Source organism: Sebastes umbrosus, chromosome 9 (genome assembly GCF_015220745.1).
Source record: "Sebastes umbrosus isolate fSebUmb1 chromosome 9, fSebUmb1.pri, whole genome shotgun sequence".
Taxonomy (NCBI): domain Eukaryota; kingdom Metazoa; phylum Chordata; class Actinopteri; order Perciformes; family Sebastidae; genus Sebastes; species Sebastes umbrosus.
This window is the reverse complement of record NC_051277.1, coordinates 7,564,808-7,588,538: the sequence shown is the minus strand read 5'-3', so window position 1 is coordinate 7,588,538 and position 23,731 is coordinate 7,564,808. Positions and strand designations below refer to the sequence as shown.

At 37.9% G+C, this 23,731-nt stretch overlaps 4 protein-coding genes across 6 annotated transcripts in view; 2 read left to right on the top strand and 2 right to left on the bottom strand.

Moving 5' to 3' along the window:
• LOC119494907 overlaps positions 1-23,731 on the top strand; it is a 60,366-nt gene that overhangs the window by 1,242 nt on the left and 35,393 nt on the right. The window contains exons 2-6 of the mRNA XM_037781134.1: positions 16,758-17,087; positions 17,334-17,690; positions 17,803-17,934; positions 18,596-18,654; positions 18,745-18,887. Of these exons, the coding sequence (XP_037637062.1) occupies positions 16,758-17,087; positions 17,334-17,690; positions 17,803-17,934; positions 18,596-18,654; positions 18,745-18,887 (1,021 nt within the window). The remainder of the gene's footprint in view (positions 1-16,757; positions 17,088-17,333; positions 17,691-17,802; positions 17,935-18,595; positions 18,655-18,744; positions 18,888-23,731) is intronic.
• LOC119494395 lies at positions 1,623-22,737 on the bottom strand. Of its 3 annotated transcripts, none has more exons than XM_037780245.1 (7): positions 22,628-22,737; positions 22,168-22,512; positions 21,728-22,063; positions 21,325-21,459; positions 20,947-21,011; positions 19,509-20,620; positions 1,623-2,103 (listed from the first exon to the last, which is right to left on the bottom strand). In XM_037780245.1, exons 1-6 carry the CDS (start codon positions 22,668-22,670, stop codon positions 20,477-20,479), a joined length of 1,068 nt encoding a protein of 355 aa, XP_037636173.1. In that variant the 5' UTR covers positions 22,671-22,737; the 3' UTR covers positions 1,623-2,103; positions 19,509-20,476. The 3 variants fall into 3 exon arrangements, with proteins under 3 accessions (XP_037636173.1, XP_037636174.1, XP_037636175.1); XM_037780246.1 differs by having other exon boundaries at positions 1,623-2,122; positions 19,528-20,620; XM_037780247.1 differs by lacking the exons at positions 1,623-2,103; positions 20,947-21,011 and having other exon boundaries at positions 20,036-20,620.
• LOC119494397 (immunoglobulin lambda-1 light chain-like) lies at positions 3,002-5,280 on the bottom strand. The gene is made up of 6 exons (XM_037780248.1): positions 5,171-5,280; positions 4,711-5,055; positions 4,277-4,606; positions 3,874-4,008; positions 3,497-3,561; positions 3,002-3,165 (listed from the first exon to the last, which is right to left on the bottom strand). The coding sequence occupies exons 1-6, from the start codon at positions 5,211-5,213 to the stop codon at positions 3,022-3,024; spliced, it is 1,062 nt and encodes a 353-aa protein (XP_037636176.1). The 5' UTR covers positions 5,214-5,280; the 3' UTR covers positions 3,002-3,021.
• LOC119494404 lies at positions 10,786-13,447 on the top strand. The gene is made up of 6 exons (XM_037780262.1): positions 10,786-10,934; positions 11,061-11,390; positions 11,610-11,960; positions 12,465-12,596; positions 12,723-12,757; positions 12,846-13,447. The coding sequence occupies exons 1-6, from the start codon at positions 10,892-10,894 to the stop codon at positions 12,966-12,968; spliced, it is 1,014 nt and encodes a 337-aa protein (XP_037636190.1). The 5' UTR covers positions 10,786-10,891; the 3' UTR covers positions 12,969-13,447.

Here is a 23,731-nt window from a genome sequence, read left to right as displayed (position 1 = left end):
CTCTGAGAAGAAAACATGTCCAGGTGAACACAGTGTGTGCTGGTTCAGAGCCGGATCAGATAAATCTCATCCCAGTTTAATTTATGCCCAAAGAAACAATAGAGATGGATGTGAGAAGAGCCCCGAGGCTCGCTCTCCACAGAAATGTGTCTACAGCTTCTCTAAGAACGTCAGCTCCTCTGATGCCGGGACTTATTACTGTGCTGTGGCCACGTGTGGGGAGATATTATTTGGAAATGGGACAAAACTGGACATTGAAGGTAACTACATCATATTTCTATATAATGGTTAAATTAACATAATATCAAATAACATAAATAATTTATTAATATTTATTAACTTGTATTGTTTGTTTCTTTAATGTTTCAGTTGGCAGCACGTGTGATTCACAGAACGTCAACACGATTGTCTTTCTGTTGTGTGCTGCTTTGGCTATCAGTCTGATTGTTATAGCCTTCCTTGTTTATGCCATCAGGAAAAAATCCTGTAATTGTTGCAACGGTAAGAGACATTATTCTATCTATTAAAGCACTAGCATAGCCAGAAAAAAACTAGTGGGTGTCCTACATGATCCAGGGATGGACTGGGTCTGAGATTCAGCCCGGGACTTTGAGATGTAGAGGCCTTTTCTTTTATGCAAGTGGCCAATTGGGCTGTTTGAACACTAATACAGCCACCTCAGTATGTATTTATGAAAAGTTGTGGCTGGTGACCTGAACTCTGATGTCTGAGTGTAAGTGAATGCAGCAAGAGATGACACTGCCAGCTGCCACTCCGTTTTCTACCGGCCCGGCAGCTTTCTATGCAGCCTCTCCAGGTCCAGACTGCTCATGACTTTTTTTCATTGATGAATGTGTGTGTAGGGTTGCCAACTTCTGCTAGTAGAAATATAGAACAGCTGCAGATGGATAGTGGTGGGTTGTTTAGCAATAGTAACTCTTATTTGAAAGGCTATCACTAAAGAATCACTCTGCATCTGATTTTTGTGTATGCCAGCTGCGTCTTTGCGTGGCGCAGGCACACCCATGGCAACGCCATATTATCAAAGTGTGTTTCCCTAAAAGCTAACATCATTTGATAAATTTGTGCTCTGTATAAGTCAACCTATAGTATCATATATTTACAATAAAGTTTAAATAATTTTTTACTATATGTTATTAATTTTTTTTAATAATACAGCTGCCACCACTCTGCAAACAGACGCTGCAACAGCCAGTGCTAATCAGCAAAGTCAACAGGTAAGGAATTTAAACTGTATAAAAGTAATTTTTATGTTTATATGTACATGTATTGGAATCCGCTCACTCATGTTCACTTTATTTCCTCAGAGAAATGAGGACACTGTGGTTTATTATACACCAGTCTTTACCAGGAGGAAAGCCGGCAACGCAGGGAGAAGGAATCAAAGAAAGGAAGAGACGATCTACACCGATATCAGGGCTTCTGTGAGGGATCAACAATCCAAATACTGATTTGCTAATTGGTGCAAAAATAACGATATTTAATCATTTTTCGTAATAGCCTGTAGCATTGCGTATTTCAACCTTATAATTTTGTTTCAATTTTTGTGCATTTTATTAAAGTTTTCTATTCAAAAAAATTATGCATCTGCCCCTTTTTTGGAAGATTCATTTTGAAAGAGCGGTGAGAAGAGGTCAGTACAATTGTACTAAAAGGAATTTATATTTGTGTGCACGTATTGTTTCCTTTCTTAGTAAACAAACTTATATTATGACAAAAGATACCACATCTACAATGAAATTTTAAATAGAAATGAACACCTGTTTTCTTACAGTACATACAGTGTGTGTTAACTTTGAAAAGACCTTCAGTTTCAATCACTGCAGGATGCATCTTACTTTACAAAACTGATCTGTTAACACATAAAATCCAAATTTCTTAATTCAGTACAAATTAACGTTCTTCATTGCCATCAGCACATCACATATAAGCATTGTACTCACATTTGCACCTGGAAAACAACAAATATGCAACTACACAAATAGAAAATCAACTCAGGACTCAAACAATATAATAATAGCAAGAAATCAGAAATCAATCTTATGATACCGTCCAAATCTATCAGACAAGACTTATAAACACCTGGCAAAGCACTTAAAACCTTTTCATGATGACACACACAGACCCACAAGGTGAAAACAATACCAGCAACACGCTGCCGTGGCTGGTGATTAACAGAGCAAGCTTAGCTTACTTCAGGTAAAAGGAGATAGCTCATCATTGCATGTTGATTACCAGCAACGACAGCGACGCTGTTATTGATTTCACCTTGTGAGTCTGTGTGTGTGTCACCAGGTGTTTATATTTCTGTCTGTGGACTCAGTTTGTCGCTGCGATATCGTCACAACTGTGCAAGATGTAGTCACACAACTTGAGGGTTGAGATCAAAATGAAGGCTGAGATTGAAGATGGGTGTGGTCCAAGCAAGGGCACTGGAAGAAGAGGGTCGGAGGTGGGGAAGAGGCCCCCCACCTGGCCCGATTTGGCAGCTTGGCTGGTGTGATCCCATCTCAAGATGGTAGTTTCATCCGTCTTTTTTTCATACAAAGAAATTTTACCTCTTTAATCTGATGGGGGGGCAGAGGCGGAACTAGACCTGGACAGAAAACCAGACATACTGAGAAGCAAACTATAATTATCCTTTTTTTTTCTTGTAGCATTTGTGATGAGTGAAAATGCTGTTATTTCAAATGAGAAGACAATATAGATATAAAGTATACTGTTTTAGCTCAACAAAACAACAAAAGCAAACACAGGTCCACAGACATGTTGACCTTTATGTCACCGTACAGAAGTACAGGCACAAAGCAACTGAACATCTGGTGCTCTCCCACTAAATCAGCCTGCAAACCTTTTTTTAGAAAATATACTCATTCTGATACACAACTGCTTCCCATCACTACTGGATGTCAGTTGGGAATAAAAAGCTATACGTGTGCACACACCCAAGCTGAAGCTCTCTGTAGAGACTTGGGGATCTTTGCACAGGCTGTGCTCGGTCTATAGAGAGGTGTGTTGCTGGTTGTGGTTATTTGCTCTAACAGCAGAGTACAAACACTCTTGTGGCGATTTTCTCGTCTTCCTCTTCCCTCTTTTCACTTTCCTTGTGGAGAAATCCAGTGCTGCATAGTTCAGTCCTCCATCCTGCAAAAACATAATTTTTGTGTTTTAATAACAAATATTTCAGAGATCAGGGCTGTAACATAAAGACCAAGTCTAGAGTATAGATTGCTTTACAGTGTCTTTGCAGTCATCTAAACATACTTTCTTTTACGTAATTTCTCAATCATCAGTATTATATTTATACCTCTTGATTTTATCCCCATTAATCATATAACAACAGGCATTATGTTGTAGCTAATCAACAGTTTATTAGATTTTTCTTGTATGAGTATAATATTGTGTGTTTTGTCCAGAGGATCAAGGCAGAATATCTAGATCGCTACACCAAGACAACACACTGCCACATATTTACCAGATCATTTGACAGATCCACAGTTGACCTGTTGTGTCCGAGATGATGGGAAGCACTCACTGGTGCTGTTAAAATAAAAACAAAGCCTTCAGAATATGTGTACACACATCAGTGTGATTTTTGTCACCCTCTCATTAAAGGACATGGAAAAACAAAGAAAAGATTTTAATGACATTTTCAGTTAAACACTTTCACTCCTATAATGAGCTCAATACAACTTCAGTGTTATAATGATAAACAATATAAATCGCCAACCCTCTAACCATCAGAAGCCCACATTTTCTGTTTTCACAGCAAAGTAATTTCATATATTCATATCTTTACGGTACGGTCTCAAAAAGTGTAACTTAAATGAAAGTAAAATTTGTTGAACCTACCTTTGCAATGTTCACAAACTTTCCTTCGATTTCCATAGAAAATAAGGACGACAATCACAATGGCACAGCAGGCCAACAGGACTCCAAGCACAAGGACAACTGGGTCCAGTACTGATCCCGAATCACAATCATTTCCTTAAAGACATTAAACATTATTTAATTATGGACTCTTGGGTAACACAGTGGCATTTAGAAAACTAATAACATTTATCAACAGACACAAATGTTCAAATATAGCATTTAGTCAAAAATCCTTTTTTTTTTACTTGAGTTCTGGGACAAAGACTTGATCGATAATGAACACTGTCTTATAACATTTTGCCAAAATCAAGTTAATATTAACCAGGCTAAATGAATTAATACAAGATGCATATATGATTTAAATACAACTGTAAAAACTTACTTGTCTCCACTTTAGTTCCTTCGCCAAACAGGATCTCTCCACATGTGACCACAGCGCAGTAGTAAGTCCCAGTATCAGAGGAGTTCTGTATAGTTTTGGACAGACTGTAGACACAACGTTTTTCTTCTTCTTTGTCACTGTGAGTGTAAATGATGCCTGGATGATATTCTCTTGATCCAGATCTGAACCAGTGCACATCCTGTTCACCTGGACACTGAACTTCTTTGTTCTTGGAGAGAAGTGAACACTGGAGAGTCACTGAGTCGCCCGGCTTTACCGACTCAGTCTCCGGACTTTGTTTCACGTAGAAAGACTTCTGCTGATTACGATCTGCATGATTCAGTTAAAAAAGACATCAAAAGGAATTAATGATCTTAATTAATTGTACGACATAACATTTTGATACAAACACTGAAAGTAAATATATATTTTACCGTTCACAGCCAAGAAGGTGCCATTAACAAAACTCTGTGAATACGATTTTCCCTTTTGACAGAAGTATGTTGCTTCATCCTCTTTGCTGACATTTCTGATAGTAAGAGAACACTGAGTACTCTCTTTTGTTGCTGTGAACCGTGGGTTGTTAAATTGTTCACTAGGTGTTATTCTGCCAACAACTACAGAAAAGACTGTTTGGGCCAAATATCCAAGAGACTGCTTGTACCAGTACACTGATTGTCCATCCCCCTCAGAAAATGAACAGTGTAAAGTAACATTTCCACCAACTTCAACCACCTCTGTAGAGATCTGGTGAGGAAGCTCTGCAGTTTGAATCAGGTCTGAAGAAAAGAGACAAACAGTAACAGAGCTTCAACACAAAAGAAGTAAAAAGGTAAAGTATTAAGATTATTACATGGTCTAGTCTTTCTCATAGTAGTTAAGAATTGCACTTACACACAGTACAAAGTAGAATCAAAGCAGTCAGTCTTCCGATCATTGTGGCACATACAGCACTCTTGTCTTGCACTACTGATGTCTACCGCCCAAATGAAAGATGTAGTCGCATAGTGATCAAGGTTTACAGAGAGCAATGACCGTCCCCCTACTTTTAGCAAACGTGTGATTCTTTTTCATTTCATAGGAAATCTATATGTTCTGAGTTGTTGTTGTATTTTCAAAACAGTGTCTTTATTCAGACTTCCTGACTGAATTTACAGTTTTTTGTGTTTTGTGCTGGAAAAAGTACTGGAAGTATTTTAACAACAGCAAAATCGATCTTACTGTCACACTGTATGTGTGTATTTAAAGGTCACGATGCAGAGCAACGTTTGATCTTGATCACTTTGTTTGTATATTGAGTTCGCCAGCACACGCACAAGGACACACATGTACATGCATATGCAGGTGACACAATTCACATTTTCTGCCAGTTTCACGCTATTCTACCGGCAGTAACATGCAGAGAAATGTAGCAATGTGGAAAGCAGTGTTGCAAACTTCACACACTTTTGTAACTGAACAAAACCTCAATGATTTTTTGGATGTATTGGTAGCTAGCTTGTCAGTTAATGACATACAACATTTAAATGAGACATTATTGGAGTTGTTGAAGCAGTATTCTCCTTTTTCAGCTCCAGTAGGCCAGCTGTTTTGCTTCCTGTGTTTATGCTAAGCTGGGCTAAACTCATGCTGGAGCTAGAGTAAAATGTTTGATATTTGTCATAATTGGGACGTCCAAATCAACAACAAGAGATGGAAAGAAGGAGTTTTGAAATAACGTTAGCTACAGTGTAGGTGGTAGCCTACAGGTTTGAGGGACAGTTGCAGGGGAGAGGTGAGAGTAAGTGTGGCCAAAACCACACAGGAAATCAAGAGGTGTGAAGGGCCCACAGGTAAACATACAGTGTGTGTGAGAGAAAGATGACTCTTGGGAATGCACATTTTGTAGTTAGTATTGAGCATTGCAATTTCATAAACATAACAATATTGTAATGATGATTAATTTATTCAATTTTTACACTGAGTGCAGGGATGACATGTTTTTGTAGGCCAACCAGGAAGTAAGCATCGCCCTGGGTTCCTCAACACTTAAAAGTTTTGTTCTGCAAGATAATCTCCACAAATGAATTGAAGTGTAAATGCAATCGTCAGAAGTAAAAAGCTAACGCAGGCTATAAACACACTACACCACTGTGGCATGAGCATGAGTATACACAACAAGGATGTGAAGGCGGACGAGTCAACGTGATGACGTTTAGTAGTCTCATTTAGCCACTTTTTAGCAACCGCCTTTTTTAAGACACATAAAGGCTTCAAAATTCACGAGTTGGATATTTACTGACGTATTTTATGCCATAGAACAAAACACTAAAATCTCTAAAGCTTGTGTTAACCACAGACCTTATTTCAGGCATCTAACGAGAAACCCATTGACTTCCAGACGAGGGAACAGGAAGTGTTAAAATGCTAACTCATTTACGGGCTTTAGGACTCATTCCTGTAGCACTCTATTGGCAGTGAACCCAAGAGCATGATAGACTTCTTCATATTTTCAATTTCATTTCTTTAACCAGTTTACTTAATTGGGACCTCTTGATCTAAATATTTATGGTCTTGCAAGCACTCTTAAGTGTTTTTGCTTGTTCATCGTCTCCATTTTCTTTTCACAACACATATTTAGATGTGTCATAGCAGGAAAAGCAATAGTGCAACCAATAAGATTAAGGACAGGCCAATTCTAGTAATGTTACATGTTTCACAAGTCTAAATGCCTGCTATGAAAAAGGTCCTATCATTATTGTTTCACTCCATATATTTGTCATGTGCACATAGAGACACAAAGTGTGAGAGAGAGAGAGACTAGCAGACAGACAGTCAGGGTTTTCACCAGTGAACTGCTGTGTATCTGTCCACCACAACCTCCCACAACTGTAGAGCAAAGCACGGCTCACAAAAACAAATACGCAGCATTTTATGTTGTAGACACAATTAGTCTTCTTTTGTTGAAAAATATACAGCGTAAAAAAATGTAGGGGGACAACCACTCAAATGAATAAACCCCTCCATCTTTCTGGTTTCACAGCACCTCGTATAAAGGCCTTCTGTATGTCTGTGCTGTGAGAACAAGCAAAGCCACATGCAACAGCTACACTGAGACAGAAGCTGTGGTGGGCCAATTTTCCATCCTTTGACCAACCATCAAGGCTGTTTACTCAGAACAGACCTGACTATGGGCTTCAACAGGATGTTTGTAGTGAGGGTAGAGCTACAAGAGTCTTCAGCAGGTTAATTTACTGTTTTAGTTTTATTGTTAGTGTGCTCATTTAAAGTATAAATAATGTCTATCCTTCATGTTTTTTAAGATGCAACCAAAGGCATCTACAACCACATGCATCTACAATCTTAAAATACCACAGATGCATATTAGTTTGTTTTGTTTTAATCTATCACTGCACCAAGTGATACATATTGGAGCAGACTTAATGAAGGCTGTCATACCGATTTGCGGATAGTCAGGCAAACTTAACTTAAGATCACAATTCAAACTTCTGCTCTTGACAAAAAGACCGGGGTGGGACCAGTGAATGATTAGCGCCTCCCCCCTCTGACAGCAACTACCAATGAAAAGCATCACACCGCAGAAGAGTGTGATAAAAAACGGTCATGACATAGAGTGACTGGGTAGCTGTGTGTGTCCAACCCTCCTGAGCCGTTTACATACTCCTGTAAGTTGTGATATTAAAGGTACTATTTATAACATTGGTGACATTCAGCTGCTAGATGTCACATTCTCCCTCCCCCGTTCCATTGCATTTACTTCACACCAAATCCATCTATCCATTTACTGACAACCCAGAGATACCACGTGATACCAACGTTGTTTTACTTTGTTTAACTTTGTCTACGTTGTTTGCTCACAAGCCTTGTTAGAAGTGGGCACCAAATGTCAGATAAACACACCTTAAAGGGAGATTTGTCAAGTATTTAATACTCTTATCAACATGGGAGTGGGCAAATATGCTGCTTTATGCAAATGTATGTATATATTTATTATTGGAAATCAATTAACGACACAAAACAATGACAGATATTGTCCAGAAACCCTCACAGGTACTGCATTTAGCATAAAAATATGCTCAAATCATAACATGGCAAACTGAAACCCAACAGGCAACAACAGCTGTCAGTGTGTCAGTGTGCTGACTTGACTATGACTTGCCCCAAACTGCATGTGATTATCATGCATGTCTGTAAAGGGGAGACTCGTGGGTACCCAGAGAACCCATTTTCATTCACATATCTTGAGGTCAGAGGTCAAGGGACCCCTTTGAAAATGGCCATGCCAGTTTTTACTCGCCAAAATGTAGTGTAAGTTTGGCGCATTATTTAGCCTCCTTTGCGAGAAGCTATTATGACATGGTTGGTACCAATGCTCCTTAGATTTTCTAGTTTCATGTGATGCTAGTATCTTCACTATAGCTTAAAAACTGAACCCACTACAACCTAAAATTCGCAAGTTGCGTTAATACGTTAAAGAAATTAGTGGCGTTATAACAAATTTGCGTTAACGCATTATTATCATGTTAACTTTGACAGCCCTTATTATTTAAAAAAAAAATATTCGTCTACATAAAAATTATCAATAAGACAATTTAATACCAATCGTATAAATAAGTGTGGTGTTCCTCTTGCCTTTTTATAAAAGGTAAAACAGAGAGTGAGAAAGGTAGAAAAGCCCCTATGTACTGATACTTTAGTTTGAAGCTCAACCACAACAATGCTAAAGTTTCCATGCATCATTTGTTTGTCAGTGGTGACTGTGCATGTGTGTCTATTTGTGTCTGTTTGTGTGAAAGTAGAAATGGTGTTATGGCTCGTTGTCAACAATATATTGACCCTAAACAAACGTGCTTGTCCCTATAAATAGATAGGTTGTTGATCGTTCTATTTTCTTTCTCTTTACACCTTTCAAACAAACCCCCACTCGAACTCTTTGATGATTATTTTGATGCCAGAGTTTGTGGTGTTGCACTGGGCTGCATTATATTGTTAGGTGTTCCTGTCCATGTTATAGTGGGGGTGTAGACCACTGCACCTACTGTATGGTGGCCTACGATTGTTTAATGTTAATCACCTTGTTAATCATTGTATTGTTTCATTCGTGGTTCCCTCCCTCAGATAAAAATATGCAGGTCAGAAACTGTAAATCGTCTCCAGCTGAATGTAATACTGTGAGAGCGTCGCTCTGCTGCTTCCTCTCACCAGCCCTCTGAAAAGAAGTGATGTGAGTATAGAGGATGGATGGTTTCATAGCCCTCCTCTGTACTCTGTGCTCTTCCTGTTCAAGTGATTGACAGGCAGAGTGGGCAGGTCATCATTGATGATGTGGAGCATCTGAATTGGCTCACACAACATTTAAAATGGCTTCTCTCTCCTCGTGTATCACTCTTGCAAATGGCTGGATGCATCTTTTTTATATGCACACAAATCAATCTGATCTATAAATCTCTGTTTAGTGCTACAGACATTGTTGTAGGATTTCCTGTTAGGCCTAAATACATAGGCCTGTATATTTACAGATAAATAACATGTCATGCATTTATATTCAAAGGTTAGCTATTGAAAGAATTCATTGTAAATCTTTCGTTTGTTGAATCATTTGACTTTCTTTAAAAGATGACAGTGATGCAAAGAGATATATATTTTATCAAATCCAATCTAATACAGAGGACACTCAATGGTGTGAAGAACACACGAACAAAGACTTAGATTGGCAAAGCATTTCAAGCTCGGCACTCTTCCTTAGAAAGCATCCCAATCACAAAATCCAGACAAACTGTTAATATTTTTAACTGCATTGTTTTGCACGTGTTACACACTTGGTGGCATCTAGTGGTGTGGCTGCCGATTGCAACCAACTGAGTACCCCTCCGCTCACTCCTAGCTTTCCAAGACTGCAAAACCGTGGTAACGCCGTTCACTTCCCTTAGAGGCCATCCTTACTGTAATAACGCTACTTTAGGAGCAACAGAAGGCAGACGGCAGTTCACGTTACCGCAGTTTCACGTGTGTTAGAGAACTATGATGGCCTTCTGGTTTCAGGTGATTATACACTAATGAAAACACAGTTAGAAAACATAGTACAAATTAAAAAATGCAACTGCTATCTAGTTTCTATCTAGGCTACAACCTTCATAAATATGGTAGTACAAGATAGATAGATAGATATACCCGACTACTACGACTAACATAAAAAATATAAAATATAAATAAGATAACTAATATATACATTGTGCAAGTTACAATGTTTTGTTTTTAAATTAAAAATAATAATAATTGAAGTAGTACAACAGTAAATGAAAACAAAATTTCATGCAGCAGATTATTTTTGTGTAACTGTAGTTCACATTAAGATCAAATCATCTGTTGAGGTTACTCTCTGTGTCAGTTGTAGAAACCATCAAACAAATACGTGCTGTCGGTGTTTTGTCATGTGTTTAAGTTGGACAAAGGTTTGTATTATTTCCACTGGTGGTTTAGTGAAACACTAACATAACGAGGGACCAATCAGATTGCTCTGAAATTGTTCCCTCCCACTTCATATGATTACATTAAGGCGAATCGTCTTCCAGTACGATCTAATTTAACTGCAGTCTCCAGTGGATAAACCAGAAAATGATGATCGTGTTTTATTTTCTGCTGATGCTCAGAGTCGGGCGTAAGTACATGTAGAAATATCAGATTTGCTCCAGATATATTTATAATTTTGACAGTAATTTAGCAGCACATGCATGATTCTCTCTCTGTCATTAATCACTGATCAATGCTTCTCTAATATTTTCAGGATGCACAGATGATCAGATCTTTGAGACAAAGACTGTTGGTGTTGGAGATAATGTGACTTTGACGTGTCCTCGCCAGGAATCCCTGTTCCGAGAAACTTTGTTTTGGGTCAGACTTGTTTCTGGAAACTTTCCTGAAGTCTTGGGAGGAACATTTACTTTTTATTATCCGGTTGTTAATAAGACTCCTCGCTCTACAGCAGAACAAGGACCTGGAACATTTCTTCTGCATATTCATGAAACAAAGCCAAGCGATACTGGAGTTTACTACTGTATAAAAGTAAACCAACTCAAAATGACATTTTTGAAAGGAACATTTCTGAGAATTAAAGGTAAATAAAATACAGAAAAACATTTCACATTCCTTAAAAATTTAGTCATTATGCTTACATAGTTTGTACTGCATCTTTATAAATATAAAACATATATAATATATATTAAATATACTAAATGATACTACATCAGTTGTTTATGTATATAAATATTTTTAATTTTTTTTCTTTTCATTACAGTGAGTAAAGCATGTTTATTATCGTCTTTGTATTTCCCAGGATCAGAACCTGATATCACTGCCGTCATTCAAGACCATCCATCTGATCCGGTCCATCCAGGAGACTCAGTGACTCTGCAGTGTTCAGTCCTCTCTGACTCTGAGAGCAAATGTCCAGGAGAACACAGTGTGTTCTGGTTCAGAGCCGGATCAGATGAATCTCATCCCAGTTTAATTGACACACATGGAAACGATGATGGATGTGAGAAGAGCCTCAAGGATCGCTCGCCACAGAAATGTGTCTACAACTTCTCTAAGAACGTCAGCTCCTCTGATGCTGGGACTTATTACTGTGCTGTGGCCACGTGTGGGGAGATATTTTTTGGAAGAGGAACAAAACTGGACGTGGAAGGTAACTGCAGATCATTTCCATATTAACCATTAATAATCATTACTTCTGATTCTGGTAGAAACAATTAAAACAACAGCTGTCAGCGTGTCATTGTTCTGACTTGACTATAACTTGCCACAAACTGCATGTGATTATCATAAAGTGGGCATGTCTGTAAAGGGGAGACTCGTGGGTACCCATAGAACCCATTTACATTCACATATCTTGAGGTCAGAGGTTAACGGACCCCTTTGAAAATGGCCATGACAGCTTTACCACGCCAAAATTTAGCGCAAGTTTAGCACCTTTTTTAACCTAGACGCCAGTACCTTCACTCTAGCTTTAAAACTGAGCATGCGACAACCTCCGAAAGATGAATGCACTAATGCATTAGAGAAATTAGTGGCATTACAACAATTTTAAGTTAACAGGTTATTAGCGCCTTAATTTTGACAGCCCTAGTTAAAACATCTTGTCAAAATAGTTGTTAATTTTCATTATTTGCTCCTTTTCATATTGTTTCAGGACTCAACATCTGGGATCTGCAGAAGGCCAACACAGTTCTGATTCTGTCATGTGCAGCTTTGGCTATAAGTCTGATTGTTGTTGCCTTCCTGATTTATACCATCAAGATGAAAACGTGCGATTGTTGCAACGGTAATAGAAGTTTCTCATTCAGTATTTTGCAAAAGCTAACTTTCCCAGGATTACTGATTACTGATTTGTGTAAATGAACCTACAGCATCTTTCTTCTTATATCTGTGTTTTTATTTCATAATACAGCTGCAACAGCCAGAGGTCATCACCAAAGTCAGCAGGTAAGGAATTTAAAGAAATATTCTCTATATATGTAAATATTAATGCATGCTGTCACATGATGTTTTTCCATATATTTTATTTATATAGAGAGATGAGGACTCATTGACCTATTCTGCTACAACCTTCACCAAGAGGAAAACTGGCAGAGCAGAGAGAAGAAAGGTAGAAACAGCAGAGGGAGAGACGATCTACACTGATGTCAGGACTTGAGTGATAGATTAACAATCTACTAGATCTGCTAGTTAAAGATAGACTGTTGTAAATATGCTGCTTCACATCAATTTCACATCTGATATCGGTAACAATATTGTATTTGGATAACCTTAAACATGTTTCATGTATCATTTTGACATTATTTTCTGTCCCATCCGTTTGCAATCATTGGAAGACTTTTTTTATAAAAGGGCATGAATTATCATGATGCAAAATGTTATAGTTTTAATGGCTTTTGGTGATATTCTACAGCATCTCATATCTATTAATTCTTGTTTAATTTTTGTGCATTTTTTATTAAAGTCTTTTATTAAAGGTGTATAATTCTACCACTCAAACAGGCTTATTGAAAGATTTACCTTGAAACAGTCGGAGGATTGAGGAAGGTTTCTTTGTGTCTCTTTTTTAAGGTTTTTCAGGTAAAACTTTAGTTTTCTCTTTGCTTTTATAATGGCATAGTTTATTTGTTAAATGTTTACTCATCTGTTTATTTTGAAAATAACTTTTATAAGTTAGCATCTAGTATAAGACAGTAAGATTGATTGGTTTTCTTGTTTAATGTTTGCAACACAGTAGAAACAAATAAAATACTTTTAAAGTAAGAGACTCAAACAGCGTCATCATTTTATATTGCTTAATGTTTCTTACTTGTGCTTGCTCATGCTGATCTCTTACCACACTTAAAATCTATTGATTTTCAATTTTTTTTATTGCTATTAAGACTTCACATTGCAAACATGTTACTCACATTTGCTCATGAAAATAAAAAACAAACAGACTTTGCAACTAGATTTTGCATGAATAAAATTCCACAGGGTTCAACTAGTAGGCCTGTAATGCATTTTAGCACTTCCCGTTTCCTCGTCTGAGAGTCAAAGGGTTTTTGGTAAGTTGCATGAAATAAGGTCTGTGGTTAACACAAGTTTAAGAGATTTTATTGTTTTGTTCTACAATATAAAATACGACAGTAAATATCCCACTTAAGGATTTTGAAGCCTTTACGTGTCTTCAAAAAGGCGGTTGCTAACAAGTGGCTAAATGAGACTACTAAACATCATAACACCGACACGTCCACCTTTACTTTATTTTCTGTAATAATCCAAAATCCGATGAAAGAATCTCATTGGCTTTTTGTCGAAGGAACACAGGGCGATATTAACTTCCTGGTTGGCCTACAAAAATACGTCATCCCTGCACCACTCTATCACTACTGTAACAGCCAGAACCAGGGTCGTGTGTAGAAGGTAACCCACGAGTTGGGAAACTCAAAAGATGGTTAAGATTAGGTATTGATCTCGAATGGTTAAGGTTAGGATAGGTTGTTGGGAAACAAGTCTTGTGAGAGTTTTTGCCAGATTTTGCAATGTGCATGTTACCTACTACTGCATTTACCCCTTTGAAAATCATAACGTGGGCATGTCTGTAAAGGGGAGACTCGTGGGTACCCATAGAACCCATTCTCATTCATATATCTTGAGGTCAGAGGTCAAGGGACACCTTTGAAAATGGCCATGCCAGTTTTTCTTCACCAAAATTTAACGTAAGTTTGGAGTGTTATTTAGCCTCCTTTGCGAGAAGATAGTATGATATGGTTGGTACCAATGCTCCTTAGGTTTTCTAGTTTCATATGATACCAGTGTCTTCATTCTAGCTTTAAAACTGAACCCCCTACAACCTAAAATTCGCAAGTTGAAAGAAATTAGTGGCATTAAAACAAATTTGCGTTAACGCATTATTATCGTGTTAACTTTGAGAGCCCTTATTATTTAAAAAAAAATTTGTCTACATAAAAATGTTATCAATTAAATAACAATCATATAAATAAGTGTGGTGTTCCTCTTGCCTTTTTATAAAAGGTAAAACAGCAGTGCAAGCCCAGCTTCCTGAGGCTAAAACAGAGAGTGAGAAAGGTAGAAAAGCCTCCATGTACTGACACTTTAGTTTGAAACTCAACCACAACAATGCTAAAGTTTCCATGCATCATTTGTTTGTCAGTGGTGACTGTGAATGTGTATCTATTTGTGTCTGTTTGTGTGAAAGTAGAAATGGTGTTATGGCTCTTTGTCAACAATATATTGACCCTAAACAAACGCGCTGGTCCCTATAAATAGATAAGTTGTTGGTCATTCTATTTTTTTTCTCTTTACACCTTTCAAGTTGGAGACAGACCCCCACTCTAACTCTTTGATGATTATTTTGAGGCCAGAGTTTGTGGTGTTATACTGGGCTGCATTATATTGTTAGGTGTTCCTGTCCATGTTATAGTGGGGGTGTCGACCACTGCACATACTGTATGGTGGCCAAAGATTGTTTAATGTTAATCACCTTGTTAATCATTGTATTGTTTTATTTGTGGTTCCCTCACTCAGATAAAGATATGCAGGTCAGAAACTGTAAATCGTCTCCATGCTAAATGTAATACTGTGAGAGCGTCGCTCTGCTGCTTCCTCTCACCAGCCCTCTGAAAAGAAGTGATGTGAGTATAGAGGATGGATGGTTTAACAGCCCTCCTCTGTACGCTGTGCTCTTCCTGTTGAGGTTTTTGACAGGCAGAGTGGGCGGGTCATCATTGATGATGTGGAGCATCTCAATTGGCTCGCACAACATTTAAAATGTCTGTATATTTACAGATAAATAACATGTCATGCATTTATATTCAAAGGTTAGCTATTGAAAGAATTCATTGTAAATCTTTCGTTTGTTGAATCATTTGACTTTCTTTAAAAGATGACAGTGATGTAAAGAGATATATATATATTTTTTTAATTGTATTGTTTTGCAAGTGTCACACACTTGGTGTTCTGAAGGATTTGGCGGCATCTAGTGGTGTGGCTGCAGATTGCAACCAACTGAGTACCCCTCCGCTCACTCCTAGCTTTCCAAGACTGCAATAACGTGAGCCGCAGAGTGCAAAACCGTGGTAACGCCGTTCACTTCGCTCAGAGGCCATCCTTACCAAAACAACACTACTTTAGGAGCAACAGAAGTCAGACGGCAGTTCACGTTACCGCAGTTTCACGTGTTTCAGAGAACTATGAGGGCCTTCTGGTTTCAGGTGATTATACACTAATGAAAACACATTTAGAAAACATAGTAAAAATTAAAAAATGCACCTGCCATCTAGTTTCTATCTAGGTTACAACCTTCATAAATATGGTAGTAAAGGATAGATAGATAGATATACCCGACTACTACGACTAACATAAAAATATAATAAGAATAACTACTATATATATTGTGCAAGTTACAATGTTTTGTTTTTAAATTAAAAATAATAATAATTGAAGTAGTACAACAGTGAATGAAAACTAAATTTCGTGAACCAGATTATTTTTGGATAACTGTAGTTCACATTAAGATCAAATCATCTGTTGAGGTTACTCTCTGTGTCAGTTGTAGAAAACCACCATGAAACAAATACGTACTGTTTTGTCATGTGTTTAAGTTGGGAAATGGGTGGTATTATTTCCACTGTGGTATAGTGAAACACAAACATAACGAGAGGCCAATCAGATTGCTCTGAAATTGTTCCCTCCCACTTCATATGATTACATTAAGGCGAATCATCTTCTGATACGATCTAATTCAACTGCAGTCTCTCATGTGGAAAGAAAATGAAGATCATATTTTGTATTCTGCTCGTGCTCAAAATTGGACGTAAGTATTAGCCACATTTACTCCACATATATATTTAAAATACATTTGTCATCTTCATGCAGGAATATAGAGAAGGCATATGAATGTATCTCTGTTGTTAGTTATTACTCTGTTTGATTTGATTTTCAGGATGCACAGACGATCGCATCTTTGAGACAAAGACCATTGGTGTTGGACAAAATGTCACTCTAACATGTACCCGCGACAGATTATGGCATACAACATACTTATTTTGGATCAGGGTCGTTTCTGGAACCTTTCCTGAAATATTAGGAGGAACATTAGCCTTTGATAGCGAGGTTGTTGAGGAGACTGATCGTGTTACAGCAACACAAGAGCCTGGAGCATTTGTTCTGCATATTACCAAAACTCAGTTCAGCGATACTGCGGTCTACTACTGTATAAAAGTGAGACGAAGCCACATGACATTTTCGAAAGGAATATTTCTGAGAATCAAAGGTAAATATACTCCAGATGCCTTAAAAATTATATAATTATGCATAATTTATAACAGCAATGTTACATATTTTAATGTTTTTCATTTTCTTACTAACTTCTATTAAGTTGTTGTATGTTTGCATGATTCATGTATAAGTCACCAGACTCTTTTGTTTAAGAATAGATTATTGTAACCTCAACACCTAGAATTTATCATCATTGAATTGAGTAAAACATGTTTATTGTTTCTTTATTTTTATTTCCCAGGACCAGAACCTGATATCACTGCCGTCACTCAAGACTTTCCATCTGATCCAGTCCGTCCAGGAGACTCAGTGACTCTGCAGTGTTCAGTCCTCTCTGACTCTGAGAAGAAAACATGTCCAGGTGAACACAGTGTGTTCTGGTTCAGAGCCAGATCAGATAAATCTCATCCCAGTTTAATTTATGCCCAAAGGAACAACAGTGATGGATGTGAGAAGAGCCCCAAGGCTCGCTCTCCACAGAAATGTGTCTACAGCTTCTCTAAGAACGTCAGCTCCTCTGATGCCGGGACTTATTACTGTGCTGTGGCCACGTGTGGGGAGATATTATTTGGAAATGGGACAAAACTGGACGTTGAAGGTAACTGCATTATATTTCTATATAATGGTTAAATTATCATAATCTTATTAAATAACGTAAATAATTTATTACTATTTATTAACTTTTATTATTTGTTTCTTTAATGTTTCAGTTGGCAGCACGTGTGATTCACAGAACGACAACACGATTGTCTTTCTGTTATGTGCTGCTTTGGCTATCAGTCTGATTGTTATAGCCTTCCTTGTTTATGCCATCAGGAAAAAATCCTGTAATTGTTGCAACGGTAAGAGACATTATTCTATCTATTAAAGCACTAGCACAGCCAGAAAAAAACTAGTGGATGTGCTACATGATCCAGGGATGGACTGGGTCTGAGATTCAGCCCAGGACTTTGAGATGTAGAGGCCTTTTCTTTTATGCAAGTGGCCAATTGGGCTTATTTAACACTAATACAGCTACCTCAGCATGTATTTATGAAAAGTTGTGGCTGGTGACCTGAACTCTGATGTCTGGGTGCAAGTCAATGCAGCAAGAAATGACGCTGCCGGCTGCCACTCCGTTTTCTACCGGCCCGGCAGCTTTCTATGCAGCCCCTCCAGGTCCAGACTGCTCATGACTTTTTTTCATTGCTGAATGTGTGTGTAGGGTTGCCAACTTCCACTAGTAGAAATATAGAACAGCTGCAGATGGATAGTGGCGGGCTGTTTAGCAATAGTAACTTGTTTTAGTAAGGCTATCACTAAATATTCAATCTGCATCTGATTTTTGTGTGTGCCAGCTGCGTCTTTGCGTGGCACAGGCACACCCATGGCAACGCCATATTATCACAGTGTGTTTCCCCAAAAGCTAACATCATTTTTTTTCATTTATACTCTGTATAAGACAACCTGTAGTATCATACATTTACAATAAAGTTAAATCCATCATTTTTTTTAATAATACAGCTGCCGCCACTCTGCAAACAAATGCTGCAACAGCCAGTGGTAATCAGCAAAATCAACAGGTAAGGAATTTAAACTGTATAAAAGCAATTTTTATGTTTATATGTGCATGTATCGGAATCCGCTCACTCATGTTCACTTTATTTCCTCAGAGAAATGAGGACACTTTGGTTTATTGTACACCAGTCTTTACCAGGAGGAAAGCTGGCAATGCAGGGAGAAGGAATCAAAGAAAGGAAGAGACGATCTACACCGATATCAGGGCTTTTGTGAGGGATCAACAATCCAAATACTGATTTGATAATTAGTCCAAAAATAACCATGTTTAATAGTTTTTCGTAATAGTCTGGATCATTGTGTATTCCATCCATGTTATTTTGTTTCATTTTTTGTGCATTCTATTAAAGTTTCCATACAAAAAAAATCTGCCCCTTTTTTTGGAAGATTCATTTTGAAAGAGCGGTGAGAAGAGGTCAGTACAATTGTACTAAAAGGAATTTATATTTGTGTGCACATGTTTAATTTCTTAGTAAACAAACTTATATTATGACAAAAGATACCACATCTACAATGAAATTTTAAATAGAAATGAACACCTGTTTTCTTACAGTACATACAGTGTGTGTTAACTTTGAAAAGACCTTCAGTTTCAATCACTGCAGGATGCATCTTACTGTACAAAACTGATCTGTTAACACAAAATCCAAATTTCTTAATTCAGTACAAATTAAATTTCTTCATTGTCATCAGCACTTCACATGCAAGCATTGTACTCACATTTGCACCTGGAAAACAACAAAAATGCAACTACACAAATAGAAAATCAACTCAGGGCTCAAACAATATAATAATAGCAAGAAATCAGAAATCAATCTTATGATACCACCCAAATCTATCAGACAAGACTTATAAACACCTGGCAAAGTACTTAAAACCTTTTCTGTGGTAGTTCCCGCTACAGTAGGCATCTCCAAGATCACATATCGCCATGATGACACACACAGACTCACAAGGTGAAAACAATACCAGCCACATGCTGCCGTGGCTGGTGATTAGCAGAGCAGCTTAGTTTACTTCAGGTAAAAGGAGATAGCTCATCATTGCATGTTGATTACCAGCAACGACAGTGACGCTGTTAATGATTTCACCTTGTGAGTCTGTGTGTGTGAGTCACCAGGTGTTTATACTTCTGTCTGTGGACAGAGTTTGTCGCCGTGATAGCGTCACAACTGTGCAAGATGCAGTCACGAAACTTGAAGGTTGAGATCAAAATGAAGGCTGAGTTTGAAGATGGGTGTGGTCCAAGCAAAGACACTGAAAGAAGAGGGTCGGAGGTGGGGAAGAGGCCCCCCACCTGGCCCGATTTGGCATCTTGGCTGGTGTGATCCCATCTCAAGATGGTCATTTCATCTGTCTTTTTTTCATACAAAGAAATGCTACCTCTTTAATCTGAGGGGAGCAGAGGTGGAACTAGACCTGGACAGAAAACCAGACATACTGAGAAGCAAACTATAATTATCCTTTTTTTTTCTTGTAGCATTTGTGATGAGTGAAAATGCTGTTATTTCATATGAGAAGACAATATAGATATAAAGTATACTGTTTTAGGTCAACAAAACAACAAAAGCAAACACAGGTCCACAGACATGTTGACCTTTATGTCACCGTACAGAAGTACAGGCACAAAGCAACTGAACATCTGGTGCTCTCTCACTAAATCAGGCTGCAAACCTTTTTTTTTAGAAAGTATACTCATTCTGATACACAACTGCTTCCCATCACTACTGGATGTCAGTTAGGAATAAAAAGCTATACGTGTGCACACACACCCAAGCTGAAGCTCTCTGTAGAGACTTGGGGATCTTTGCACAGGCTGTGCTCGGTCTATAGAGAGGTGTGTTGCTGGTTGTGGTTATCTGCTCTAACAGCAGAGTACAAACACTCTTGTGGCGACTCTCTCGTCTTCCTCTTCCCTCTTTTCACTTTCCTTGTGGAGAAATCCAATGCTGCATAGTTCAGTCCTCCATCCTGCAAAAACATAATATTTGTGTGTTAATGACAAATATTTCAGAGATTATGGCTGTAACATAAAGACCAAGTCTAGAGTATAGATTGCTTTACAGTGTCTTTGCAGTCATCTAAACATACTTTCTTTTACGTAATTTCTCAGTCATCATATTTATACCTCTTGACTTTATCCCCATTTATCATATAACAACAGGCATTATGTTGTAGCTACTCAACAGTTTATTAGATTTTTCTTGTATGAGTGTAATATTGTATGTTTTTGTCCAAAGGATCAAGGCAGAATATCTAGATCGCTACACCAAGACAACACACTGCCACGTATTTACCAGATCATTTGACAGATCCACAGTTGTCCTATCTTGTCCAAGATGATGGGAAGCACTCACTGGTGCTGTTAAAATAAAAAACAAAGCCTTCAGAATATGTGTACACACATCAGTTTGATTTTTGTCACCCTCTCATTAAAGGACATGGAAAAACAAAGAAAAGATTTGAATCACATTTTCAGTTAAACACTTTCACTCCTGTAATGAGCTCAATACAACTTCAGTGTTATAATGATAAACAATATAAACTGCAAACCTTCTAACCATCAGAAGCCCACATTTTCTGTTTTAACAGCAAAGTAATTTCATACATTCATATCTTTATGGTACAGTCTCAAAAAGTGTAACTTAAATGAAAGTAAAATTTGGTGAACCTACCTTTGCAATGTTCGCAAACTTTCGTTCGATTTCCATAGAAAATAAGGACGACAATCACAATGGCACAGCAGGCCAACAGGACTCCAAGCGCAAGGACAACTGGGTCCAGTTCTGATCCCGAATGGCAATCATTTTCTTAAAGACATTAAACATTATTTAATTATGGACTCTTGGGTAACACAGTGGCATTTAGAAAACTAATAACGTTTATCAACAGACACAAATGTTCAAATATAGCATTTAGTCAAAGATCCTTTTTTTTTTACTTGAGTTCTGGGACAAAGACTTGATCGATAATGAACACTGTCTTATAACATTTTGCCAAAATCGAGTTAATATTAACCAGGCTAAATGAATTAATACAAGATGCATATATGATTTAAATACAACTGTAAAAACTTACTTGTCTCCACTTTAGTTCCTTCGCCCAACAGGATCTCTCCACATGTGACCACAGCGCAGTAGTAAGTCCCATTATCAGAGGAGCTCTGTATAGTTTTGGACAGACTGTAGACACAACGTTTTTCCTCTTCTTCATCACTGTGAGCGTAAATGATGCCTGGATGATATTCTCTTGATCCAGATCTGAACCAGTACACGCTGTGTTCATCTGGACACTGATCTGCGTTTTCTTTGTTCTTGGAGAGAAGTGAACACTGGAGAGTCACTGAGTCGCCCGGCTTTACCGACTCAGTCTCCGGACTTTGTTTCACGTAGAAAGTCTTCTGCTGATTACGATCTGCATGATTCAGTTAAAAAAGACATCAAAAGGAATTAATGATCTTAATTATTTGTATGGCATAAAAACTTGGCACAAACACTGAAAGTAAATATATATTTTACCGTTCACAGCCAAGAAGATGCCATTAACAAAACTCTGTGAATACGTCCCTCCAATGAGACAGAAGTATGTTGCTTCGTCCTCTTTGCTGACATTTGTGATGGTAAGAACATACTGAGTATCCTCTTGTGTTGCTGTGAACCGTGGGTTGTTGAGTTGTTCACTAGGTGTTATTCTGCCACCAATAACAGCAAAGACTGTTTGGGCCAAATATCCAAGAGATTGCTTGTACCAGTACACTGATTGTCCATCCCCCTCAGAAAATGGACAGTGTAAAGTAATATTTCCACCAACTTCAACCACAGTTGTAGAGATCTGGTGAGGAAGCTCTGCAGTTTGAATCAGGTCTGAAGAAAAGAGACAAACAGTAACAGAGCTTCAACACAAAAGAAGTAAAAAGGTAAAGTACTAAGATTATTACATGGTCTAGTCTTTCTCATAGTAGTTAAGAATTGCACTTACACACAGTACAAAGTAGAATCAAAGCAGTCAGTCTTCCGATCATTGTGGCACATACAGCACTCTTGTCTTGCACTACTGATGTCTACCGCCCAAATGAAAGATGTAGTCGCATAGTGATCAAGGTTTACAGAGAGCAATGACCGTCCCCCTACTTATAGCAAACGTGTGATTCTTTTTCATTTCATAGGAAATCTATTTGTTCTGAGTTGTTGTTGTATTTTCAAAACAGTGTCTTTATTCAGACTTCCTGACTGAATTTACTGTTTTTTGTGTTTTGTGCTGGAACAAGTACTGGAAGTATTTTAACAACAGCAAAATCGGTCTTACTGTCACACTGTATGTGTGTATTTAAAGGTCACGATGCAGAGCAACGTTTGATCTTGATCACTTTGTTTGTATATTGAGTTCGCCAGCACACGCACAAGGACGCACATGTACATGCATATGCAGGTGACACAATTCACATTTTCTGCCAGTTTCACGCTATTCTACCGGCAGTAACATGCCGAGAAATGTAGTAATGTGGAAAGCAGTGCTGCCAACTTCACACACTTTTGTAACTGAACAAAGCCTCAATGATTTTTTGGATGTATTGGTAGCTAGCTTGTCAGTTAATGACATACAACATTTAAATGAGACATTATTGGAGTTGTTGAAGCAGTATTCTCCTTTTTCAGCTAGAGTAGGCCAGCTGTTTTGCTTCCTGTGTTTATGCCAAGCTGGGCTAAACTCATGCTGGAGCTAGAGTAAAATTCGATTTTTGTCATAATTTGGACATCCAAATCAACAACAAGAGATGGAAAGAAGGAGTTTTGAAATAACGTTAGCTACAGCGTAGGTGGTAGCCTGCAGGTTTAAGGGACAGTTGCAGGGGAGAGGTGAGAGGAAGTGTGGCCAAAACCACACAGGAAATCAAGAGGTGTGAAGGGTCCACAGGTAAACATATGTGTGAGAGAAAGATGACTCTTGGGAATGCACAATTTGTAGTTAGTATTGAGCATTGCAATTTTATAAATGTAACAATATTGTAATGATGATTATTTTATTCAATTTTTACACAGAGTGCTCCAGGGATGACATGTTTTTGTAGGCCAACCAGGAAGT